The sequence below is a fragment of the Procambarus clarkii genome, chromosome 8 (assembly GCF_040958095.1).
Source record: "Procambarus clarkii isolate CNS0578487 chromosome 8, FALCON_Pclarkii_2.0, whole genome shotgun sequence".
Lineage (NCBI taxonomy): Eukaryota > Metazoa > Arthropoda > Malacostraca > Decapoda > Cambaridae > Procambarus > Procambarus clarkii.
In genome coordinates, this window is record NC_091157.1 from 9,272,444 (window position 1) to 9,284,156 (window position 11,713).

Below are 11,713 nucleotides of genomic sequence, written 5' to 3' on the forward strand. Positions count from 1 at the left end.
GTGGCGGTGGTGGCTTGGCTACTGGTGGTGTGGTGGTGGTGGCTTGGCTTCTGGTTGTGTGGTGGTGGTGGCTTGGCTTCTGGTTGTGTGGTGGTGGTGGCTTGGCTTCTGGTTGTGTGGTGGTGGTGGCTTTACTTTGGTGGTGGTGGCTTGGGTTGTGGTGGCGTAGTGGTGGTGGCTTGGCTACTGGTGGTGTGGTGGTGGTGGCTTGGCTTCTGGTTGTGTGGTGGTGGTGGCTTGGCTTTGGTGGTGGTGGCTTGGGTTGTGGTGGCGTGGTGGTGGTGGCTTGGCTTCTTGTGGTGTGATGGTGGTGGTGGTTTGGGTTCTGGTGATGTGGTGGTGGTGGCTTGGCTCCAGGTGTTGAAATCTAAAGTGTGGAGACGGCGGCCTGGTTTCTGATGGTGTGCGATTATACCCTGAACCTTGAAGCTGTTTAGTGGTGGCTTAGATCACTGTTATGTAGGAGCTCAGGCTTCACATTGCGAAGATTACCTCTCAGGTCAACGAGACTAAAGACCAGAAACGTTCACATGACCAACGACACGCTTTTACAAGGCGCTTCTCCGCGCTTCTCACAAACTTTACACGTAAACGATATTTTCTCCACTCGATTCGTTTCTTCAATCCTTGCCAATATTCTCACAAGTACATGCACTCTCTGGGGGTCAACGGATTAGCGTGGTAGATTAATCGCTCATCCGTCATAATGCCAGGAGATCAACCGGCCGTAGAGCCTCCGAGGGAAGGTCAGGCCAACACTATTCAAATCAAGCACAGGTTCACTCCAACCAATGAATATTAATGTCTTCTTCAGCATTCAAGCTGAATCGAGAGGCAATTTTTGTTTGGGGGAGACAGGGCTTCGACGAGGAAATATAGACTCAGTGCAGCTTGCTCAGCGGTTACTCAGTAGAGTATCTGGAATAGAATGAAAAATAATAATAAAACTTGGAAAAACTCCATTAGAAAAGAGAAACAGTGTCAGTGGACTCTGATCGATCCTCGATCCTGTGCGGATATGATCGAACCTCATCCCCCCCACCCCTCCTCCATTTCGTTGTTGTGGTTTAAGATTCAGCTACTGGGAACAAAAAGTTCAAAGTAGCACGGGCTATGGTGAGCCCGTAGTGGACTTACTTGGCACAGGAGCGGGGCTGTGACCTAACGGGGCTCCTCCTCGGTCACTACTTCACTATATACACCTCCCACCCCTGACTCACCTACCTGGTGACCCAGCAAGGCTCGCAGTCTCAATTATCATATTCCTGCAAGATGAATTTGTTGCAGCTTCGGTAGATGTTGTCCCTGCTGTTGCCGCTGCTGTTGCTGCTGCTGTTGCCACTGCTGTTGTTGCCACTGTTGTTGCCACTGCTGTTGTTGCCGCTGCTGTTGTTGCCGCTGTTGTTGCCACTGTTGTTGTTGCCACTGCAGTTGTTGCCACTGTTGTTGCCGCTGTTGTTGCCGCTGCTGTTGTCGCTGCTGTTGCTGCCGCTGCTGTTACCCCTGCTGTTGCCGCTGCTGTTGCCACTGCTGTTGCCGCTGCTGTTGCCACTGCTGTTGTTGCCACTGCTGTTGTTGCCGCTGTTGTTGCCACTGCTGTTGTTGCCGCTGCTGTTGCCACTGCTGTTGTTGCCGCTGTTGTTGCCACTGCTGTTGTTGCCACTGCTGTTGTTGCCGCTGTTGTTGCCACTGCTGTTGTTGCCGCTGTTGTTGCCACTGCTGTTGTTGCCGCTGCTGTTGCCACTGCTGTTGTTGCCGCTGCTGTTGCCGCTGTTGTTGCCACTGCTGTTGTTGCCGTTGCTGTTGCCGCTGTTGTTGCCGTTGCTGTTGCCGCTGTTGTTGCCACTGCTGTTGTTGCCGCTGTTGTTGCCACTGCTGTTGTTGCCACTGCTGTTGTTGCCGCTGCTGTTGCCACTGCTGTTGTTGCCGCTGCTGTTGCCGCTGTTGTTGCCACTGCTGTTGTTGCCGCTGTTGTTGCCACTGCTGTTGTTGCCGCTGTTGTTGCCACTGCTGTTGTTGCCGCTGCTGTTGCCGCTGTTGTTGCCACTGCTGTTGTTGCCGCTGCTGTTGCCACTGCTGTTGTTGCCACTGTTGTTGCCGCTGCTGTTGTTGCCGCTGTTGTTGCCACTGCTGTTGTTGCCGCTGCTGTTGCCACTGCTGTTGTTGCCACTGTTGTTGCCGCTGTTGTTGCCGCTGCTGTTGCCACTGCTGTTGCCGCTGCTGTTGCCGCTGTTGTTGCCACTGCTGTTGTTGCCGCTGTTGTTGCCGCTGCTGTTGCCGCTGCTGTTGCCACTGCTGTTGCCACTGCTGTTGCTGCCGCTGCTGTTGTTGCCGCTGCTGTTGCCACTGCTGTTGTTGCCGCTGCTGTTGCCACTGCTGTTGCCACTGCTGTTGCTGCCGCTGCTGTTGTTGCCGCTGCTGTTGTTGCCGCTGCTGTTGCCACTGCTGTTGTTGCCGCTGCTGTTGCCACTGCTGTTGTTGCCGCTGCTGTTGCCACTGCTGTTGTTGCCGCTGCTATTGCCACTGCTGTTGTTGCCGCTGCTGTTGCCACTGCTGTTGTTGCCGCTGCTGTTGCCACTGCTGTTGTTGCCGCTGCTGTTGCCACTGCTGTTGTTGCCGCTGCTGTTGCCGCTGATGTTGCCGCTGCTGTTGCCGCTGCTGTTGCCGCTGCTTGTATCTCTCTCCCTCCTTTACTCTATTTTCTACACTTCACCTAATCATATATCAGGATACATTTTCGTGTCTATCGTTATACGGGATATTCGCGTTCCTGCGCATCGGCATGACAGCCGAGTAGACAGTGCTCGGGATTCGTAGTACTAAGGTTCCGGGTTCAATCCCAGATGGAGGTGGAAACAAATGGGCAGAGTTTCTTTCACCCTAATGTCCCCTGTTCACCTAGCAGTAAATAGGTACCTGGGAGTTAGACAGCTGCTACTGGCTGTTTCCTGGGTGTGTGTAACTAAAAGGAGGCCTGGTCGAGGACCGGGCCGCGGGGATGCTTAGCCCCGAATTCATCCCAAGAAAACCTGCTCCTGCTCATTAGCAAGTGTTCTCCGGTCATTAGCAAGTGTTCTCCGCTCATTAGCAACTGTTCTCCGGTCGTTAGCAAGTGTTCTCCGGTCGTTAGCAAGTGTTCTCCCGTCGTTAGCAAGTGTTCTCCCGTCGTTAGCAAGTGTTCTCCGGTCATTAGCAAGTGTTCTCCGGTCATTAGCAAGTGTTCTCCGGTCATTAGCAAGTGTTCTCCGGTCGTTAGCAAGTGTTCTCCGGTCGTTAGCAAGTGTTCTCCGGTCATTAGCAAGTGTTCTCCGGTCATTAGCAAGTGTTCTCCGGTCATTAGCAAGTGTTCTCCGGTCATTAGCAAGTGTTCTCCGGTCATTAGCAAGTGTTCTCCGGTCATTAGCAAGTGTTCTCCGGTCATTAGCAAGTGTTCTCCGGTCATTAGCAACTGTTCTCCCGTCATTAGCAACTGTTCTCCCGTCATTAGCAACTGTTCTCCCGTCATTAGCAACTGTTCTCCCGTCATTAGCAACTGTTCTCCCGTCATTAGCAACTGTTCTCCTGCCATTAGCAACTGTTCTCCAGTCATTAGCAACTGTTCTCCGGTCATTAACAACTGTTCTCCGCTCATTAGCAACTGTTCTCCGCTCATTAGCAACTGTTCTCCGGTCATTAGCAACTGTTTTCCCGTCATTAGCAACTGTTCTCCCGTCAATACCAACTCTGCGGCGAGCCAGGCAACTGAGCCTCACCTGACAACCACAACGAGTCTACCTTTAGCTAAGAGGAGCCCCGGGGGCAGCCGGGTAACACCCCCCCCCCCCCCTTCACTCCTGACAGGCGGACCACACGATCACCTGATAGCAGTTAAACATGTACAACCTTTACGCTGGGTGCATTTCCTTTGCGGGAGATAATTGTGTTATTTTAATGATGCCAGGCTTCTTAGTTTAGTTTGTTTCTGGATGTCTTGACGGAGTGGGGACGAAGGGTAGTTAGTGCTGATGAGGCAGTGGTTTGGGATACACGAATAGTTTTAAGTGATTGAATTGGAAGCAAACACGGTGATTAATTCCGCAGATTCAGAAACACGCTTGTTACCGATGGTTCTTTATTAGGACGTTTGTTGTTCTGTGTTCTGGACCCGTTTTGGGGCTTTGCTCGTCCAAACTCCGTCCAAGCGGTCGTCCAAATCCTGGTTATACTCTCGTCCAAATCCTGGTTAAGCGCTCGTCCTAATCCTGGTTAAGCGCTCGTCCAACCCCCCCTGGTTAAGCGCTCGTCCAACCCCCCTGGTTAAGCGCTCGTCCAACCCCCCTGGTTAAGCGCTCGTCCAACCCCCCCCCCTGGTTAAGCGCTCGTCCAACCCCCCTGGTTAAGCGCTCGTCCAACCCCCCTGGTTAAGCGCTCGTCCAACCCCCCTGGTTAAGCGCTCGTCCAACCCCCCTGGTTAAGCGCTCGTCCAACCCCCTGGTTAAGCGCTCGTCCAACCCTTGGCCAAGCGCTCGTCCAACCCCCCTGGCCAAGCGCTTGGCCAGGGGTTGGACTTGGAATAAGATGCATTGCTCAACCTAACCCTTCTGTGTACAAATTCGGTGTTTTCTCAGGTATTAAATACCTTTAATATGCACTTAAAATTTTTCGTCTAATTCGTCCTAGGTTATGCTAGGTAATTATTACAAGAAGGTTAGGTGTTGGGGTTCTATTGACAGTTATTCAACCCTTCCTCAGGCTGGGTTCATTCCTTCCAGAGGCAGACCCAAAGGACACATTAATCATCTATAATATACTCTTAATTCAAAAAGTTAATTTTCTCAAATATAAATTAATATTATGAACTAGAATATTGTGTATTTTTGAGGCGTAGGTTAGGATAGGTGTTTAGGTTCTGTTGGCGATTATTTGTATATGTAGTGTGTATGTGAAGCATTTATAGAGTTATGATTCGAACAGAGGTCGCATTGCTCGTTAATCCAGCCGCCAAACTCCCTGTTTACTAATGGAAAATGGTTTCCGCATGACTCACAACTGATGTCGCAACCCGTCCTCGACTCAAGTCCATTATATCCAGCGGCCGACCCCACAGGCGCATTCATAAATTTTTACATGCTGTTCATTCAAAACAGGAATTTCCTCAAATATAAATTAATATTATATCACAATAAAGCAAAAAAAAAGGCACAATAAAGCAAGAAAAAAAAAGGGAAGGGGGTGGTAGGAGAAAAGCACACAGAAACTGTATTCGAGGGGACCTACATTCCCTCCAATGCGTTGTGTGTGGTTTTCACCGAGGCTATGGGTCCCCCTCCTTCCAGCCAGAGGTGGTACTCCCTTCCCTATTTAAATTAATATTATAATATATTAGCATATTGTGCATATATAGGCATAGGTTAGGTTAGGTGTTTAGGTTCTGTTGGCGATTATTTGTATTTGTAGTACGTGGGAGAAGCATTTACAACGTTGTGGTTCGAACAAAATTCGTCAGTGAAGCACTTGTTCCGGAAGTGTTTGAACGTCATCAGTTGTAAGTCGTGTGTAAACCGTTTTTTATTCATAAACAGGGGGTTTGGCGAGTGCATGGAATAACTTTTGGGTCTTTGTTTGAATGACGGGCTAGATGACGTTCGAACCTTTCTCGAACAGTGCTTCACTGACGACATCTGTTTGAATCACAACTCAGTAAATGCATGTACACTACAATTACAAATAATTAACAACGAACCTAAACACCTAACCTACGCCTAACTATACATATAACGTTAATACACAATAATATTAGTTTATATACAAGAACAAACTTATTTTTAATACATAATATGTCAAAATTTATGACTGCGTCTTGGCCGCCGCTTTAACGAACTTGGCCTAAGGATAGGTTGAGTCGTGTGTAATGGGTTTCTCATTCGTAAATAGAGGGTTCTGCACCTGTATTAAAGAGCATTCAACCACTGCTTTAGAGAACGGGTTAAATCATTTGTATATGCAGAACGTGGCGTGAAACCCTTAAATATATGTGATTAAATTACGAAGTTATCAATACCCTTTTCGAGAAGTTGTCATAACTTCTAACATTGAATGTCAGAAGTTATGGGACGTGTCTTAACTACATAAAAATATAGCAATAGTCTGCATAAACATGTAACCATATTTTCCTACAATCACACAATTAGTTAATTTCCAGCTATCCTGGAACAGTCAACAGAGCGTATTAATACCTAAGGAAACCTTGGGCTAACTATAAACGAAATTACAATATATAAAATAATCCTTTACATTAGAAAAAAGTACATGTGTATATACACGTTAAAAATCAATTAATGTGTTTCTGGGGTCGTCTGGTGCTTAAACGACCATAGTCTAAGGACGATCATAGACAGAGGACGACCATAGTCTAAGGACGATCATAGACTGAGGAAGACCATAGCTTGAGGACCGGTTAGAGTCGTGTGTCAATTTTTGGGTCATTCATTAGAGAAGATTTGGCGGCTTGATTAACGAACATTTGCCCTGTGTGTATGAGGACGTACTGATTATCAATATGTGTTGGCTTCATTACCAATAATGAATGTGGATTCCTAAGTCTGTATGGTGTTGCGGTTTAGTAAGAAAAGATTTTATTTATAAGTAGACTACAGCTTGAGTTTTGCTTAGGTCATAAGTCTCTCTTTCTTGATGCAATGTAGTTCACCATCACATCGTAGGATTAAATTAAGTATTCTCTCGATAAAGAAAACATTAAGATTATTTAAGGAGAAATGTTGACCAGATCACACACTAGAAATTGAAGAGACGACGACGTTTCAGTCCGTCCTGGACCATTATCAAGTCGATTATGTTGTGATGAAAAAGGCAAGGGTAATAAATGGACAATTTTGGGCAATGGGTCAAAGACTGCTGGACTGTCTCCTAGACTCTGTCTTGGGCTCTTGCTTAGGCTCTCTCCTGGACTTTCTCCTAGGACGTCCTCTTGGACTTCATTTCGTACTCTGCTAGCACTCCTTGTTTTTTTTTCTCCTAGGACACTCTCCTAGGGCTGACTACTGGACTCACTCCAGTACTCCTGGACTGGTTATAATCAGGCAAGAAGTGAAGTCAATCATTTTGCGTTAAAACTCGTGCAAAAATAAAAAAATTAGATTTTTGTGGTAGGCTTCCGCTACAGTAATACAGCTATTAAAAACAAAAAACTTTATATATATATATATATATATATATATATATATATATATATATATATATATATATATATATATATATATATATATATATATATATATAATAGTGTGTGTGTGTGTGTGTAGTAATAAAATATAGTTAACACGCAAGGAAAAGCAACTTATTAGTGGGCTTAAACATGAGGAAAAAAAAGATCCTAAACTGACAAGTCACCGCTTTGCATAAATTATGTCAGCCTTGTCTCTGCAACAAGACGGTGGTGCACTAAATTACCCAAGACTTCGGGAAAGCAAGGCGATAAAAATTATTACTACAAGGGCACAGCTCCTATTATCTCTTAGTTAAATGTCCTCTCCCAGAATGTGGGGAAGCTGAGGAACGCCTGTAATATAAGCCCCCACTACCGACTAAGGCTGACCACCGTCAATGCGTTCAGCGCCGCCGGTAACATTTGGGCTTCTTCAAGACACAATTTTCCCCATCACTTCGTCGCCAAGGAGATTTCGGGGGAAAAAGTCACATGTGAGCTTCAAATGTGTAGTCATTACCTGTGGGGTGGACGGCCGGCTGATTGGTGTGTTGACTATCTGGTCTAGCAGAATGGAGCTCTGTACATTGGCCTGGGCTGTGAGGAATACGTTTGTTTACTGAGTATTTTGAGACTATTCTTCCATCATTTTTCAGTGTGGTTGCTCAGAATACAAAAACACTTTACCATACAGGTTGTGGAAGTTTTGTGTTTCAAATACGGGACTTGAAATTCACAATGTTCCTCAGTTGAGATCAATTGATCTTTCGGAAAATAAGGAGTAATATGTTCTCATTTTTATGGCCAAAGATTTACCTATAGACGGGATACATTAGTTTTTTGTATTAAAAGTAAAATAAAATTTGGATTTCAAATTATATATATATATATATATATATATATATATATATATATATATATATATATATATATATATATATATATATATATATATAATATTATTCGACAGTCTGCTACGAGAGAAGAAATACGGAAAATTCCTTACTTTCGTATTAATCAATACATCTTCAATAGGATGGCTATTAATTGTTGAAATCATTCCAACTCTATCAAAGGCAGAGTTAGAATGATAGCAAATTTATGAAGATTAAGCCACGTAAGAGAGCGCACGGGCATGAATAGCCCGTAAGATTACAAATTGACTTGCCGCATGATAAGTACTCCAGGGTGAGGTGAATGGGAGGTGGTGATTCACTGTATCTTGTCACTCATCTGTCTGCATGATGTCTGTTGAAGTATGTTGTGTCGTGTTCTGCAAGTTGGCAGAGTGTAATTTGGTACTAGTTGGTTATTGTTGCTTTGGATTGCATTATGCATAATACCTCACCGATGTTCGGTCGTCTGTTGTTGCTGTGTCTATCGATACAGATAAAGATCTGTCGCTGACAGATCAGGCAGGGCTAAAACCTGACTATTTTGATAAATTACACAGAGAACTAACACGGAAACGGCTGAAGGCTCCGTTAGCTAGAGGCAACAGAGACAGTTACTCCTAACAGGAGAAACAGAATGTGATGAGGAGATGAGAGCAGCCCGCAACGCCGGCCAGAAGGCTCTGGTATACCCGGCCAGATATGTTCATAATAATTAACCTCCGTAACTTTGATGGGCGCCACCAGGAGCCTAGAGTTACCCCGTACTGTAGCTGGCAAGGACGCCACCAGGAGCCTCGGGTGTAGCCGAGATGGATGCCACCAGGAGCCTAGAGGTACCCCCGTACTGTAGCTGGCAAGGACGCCACCAGGAGCCTAGAGGTACCCCGTACTGTAGCTGGCAAGAACGCCACCAGGAGCCTAGAGGTACCCCCGTACTGTAGCTGGCAAGGACGCCACCAGGAGCCTAGAGGTACCCCCGTACTGTAGCTGGCAAGGACGCCACCAGGAGCCTAGAGGTACCCCCGTACTGTAGCTGGCAAGGACGCCACCAGGAGCCTAGAGGTACCCCCGTACTGTAGCTGGCAAGGACGCCACCAGGAGCCTAGAGGTACCCCGTACTGTAGCTGGCAAGGACGCCACCAGGAGCCTAGAGGTACCCCCGTACTGTAGCTGGCAAGGACGCCACCAGGAGCCTAGATGTACCCCCGTACTGTAGCTGGCAAGGACGCCACCAGGAGCCTAGAGGTACCCCCGTACTGTAGCTGGCAAGGACGCCACCAGGAGCCTAGAGGTACCCCGTACTGTAGCTGGCAAGGACGCCACCAGGAGCCTAGAGGTACCCCCGTACTGTAGCTGGCAAGGACGCCACCAGGAGCCTAGAGGTACCCCCGTACTGTAGCTGGCAAGGACGCCACCAGGAGCCTAGAGGTACCCCCGTACTGTAGCTGGCAAGGACGCCACCAGGAGCCTAGAGGTACCCCGTACTGTAGCTGGCAAGGACGCCACCAGGAGCCTAGAGGTACCCCCGTACTGTAGCTGGCAAGGACGCCACCAGGAGCCTAGAGGTACCCCCGTACTGTAGCTGGCAAGGACGCCACCAGGAGCCTAGAGGTACCCCCGTACTGTAGCTGGCAAGGACGCCACCAGGAGCCTAGAGGTACCCCCGTACTGTAGCTGGCAAGGACGCCACCAGGAGCCTAGAGGTACCCCGTACTGTAGCTGGCAAGGACGCCACCAGGAGCCTAGAGGTACCCCCGTACTGTAGCTGGCAAGGACGCCACCAGGAGCCTAGAGGTACCCCCGTACTGTAGCTGGCAAGGACGCCACCAGGAGCCTAGAGGTACCCCCGTACTGTAGCTGGCAAGGACGCCACCAGGAGCCTAGAGGTACCCCCGTACTGTAGCTGGCAAGGACGCCACCAGGACCCTAAGGGACGCGCCGAAAAGGCTAGGGATAGTTACCATCAGGAACATTAAGTGGACTCATCAGGCATTTACATGTCCATTATCGAGACCTATATATCTTGTCTCGATCATGGCAGCTTAATCTGTATTTATTCAACAGTTGATGAGCTTCGAGACGCCGAGAGATCGTTCACATCCCAAAGTTTATTATGGGTATGGACAGCTTCGTAGCTCTTCGGAGCTCATAACCTGTTATATAATTGCAAACAAAGCCGCCATGATCGAAGCAAAGATGTACTGGCTTCGTAAGTGGACACTTAGGTGCTTGATGAATCATAACTCTAGCCATAATCAAGCAAAATAATGATTTGACAGCTAAAACAATTGAACCTTACATCTTGGTCACCAATTACATCACTTATTATATATTTGACAATTAACTCTCAAGATTACATTCAGCTCAGAGCAGTAAGTAATTCTCAACCGCACAATTATTCCAGACATTATATTCGTGATCATTAGAACTCACAGCAACTTCCACCAAACGTAATTTATGAAATGAGAAAGATATATATAAGTATAGTGACATTTCAATTGGAAATCGTGGCAAATCAACAGGAATCCGTGACGAATCAACAGGAATCTCTGACGGATCAACAGGAATCCGTGACGGATCAACAGGAATCCGTGACGAATCAACAGGAATCCGTGACGAATCAACAGGAATCCGTGTCAAACCAACAGAAATCCGTAGCAAATCAACAGGAATCCGTAGCAAAACAACAGAAATCGGTAGCAAATCAACAGAAATCCGTCTCAAATCAACAGAAATCGGTAGCAAATCAACCGAAATCAGTGTCAAATCAACAGGAATCCGTGACGAATCAACAGGATTTAATAAAAATCAACAGGAATCAGTGACAAATTAACAGGATTCCATGAAAATTAACAGGTATTCGTGGCAAATGAACAGAAATCCGTAACAAATCCGGAGGAACCCATAGAAAATCAACAGGAATCCGTGACGAATCAACAGGAATCCGTGACGAATCAACAGGAATCCGTGACGAATCAACAGGAATCCGTGACGAATCAACAGAAATCCGTGACGAATCAACAGGAATCCGTGACGAATCAACAGGAATCCGTGACGAATCAACAGGAATCCGTGACGAATCAACAGGAATCCGTGACGAATCAACAGGAATCCGTGACGAATCAACAGGAATCCAAAATAGTCAGTAAGGAAGTTCCTCCACCAAGAGACACCAAATGCAGCGCTGGCCTCGACGGATTCTTCTGTTGTTGTTTTAGATTTAGCTACTCAGAACGAATTGTCCATGTAGCACGGGCTATGGCGAGCCCGTAATTGAGTTCCGTTATTCGCGATAACCTTGTTACTCTGATATTTGGGTCAAAGTATTAAATGGAAGTGGGGTTTCCTCCTTTTTCCCTGTTTATTTTTCGCTTCTGTTTTTAGTCTTGTTTTAATAACATTATCTTGGTGGCGGATGTAGGTGTAGAATGTTCACTAGTCAGTCCCATTCTTTAACGGCTTTTCTAATCATTGTAGTCGCTGTGGAATGTGCATCTAATGCAGCTGCTGTCGTTGGAGTAATGTTGAGTTGGAGTAATGTTGATGCGCAGGGCTTCAGTAGCTTCACATTCCAGTAAGTACCCGCCAAACACACACCGAAACTACGACGTTG

General features: G+C 46.8%; 1 protein-coding gene across 1 annotated transcript in view; it reads right to left on the bottom strand.

The window, feature by feature from the left end:
* Nucleotides 1-1,250: 1,250 nt before the first annotated feature.
* LOC123759777 (uncharacterized transmembrane protein DDB_G0289901-like) overlaps nt 1,251-11,713 on the bottom strand; it is a 28,708-nt gene continuing 18,245 nt past the window's right edge. Inside the window, exons 3-4 of the mRNA XM_069318960.1 lie at nt 3,030-3,752; nt 1,251-2,681 (exon numbers count right to left, since the gene is read on the bottom strand). Coding sequence (XP_069175061.1) covers nt 1,251-2,681; nt 3,030-3,752 — 2,154 coding nt within the window. The remainder of the gene's footprint in view (nt 2,682-3,029; nt 3,753-11,713) is intronic.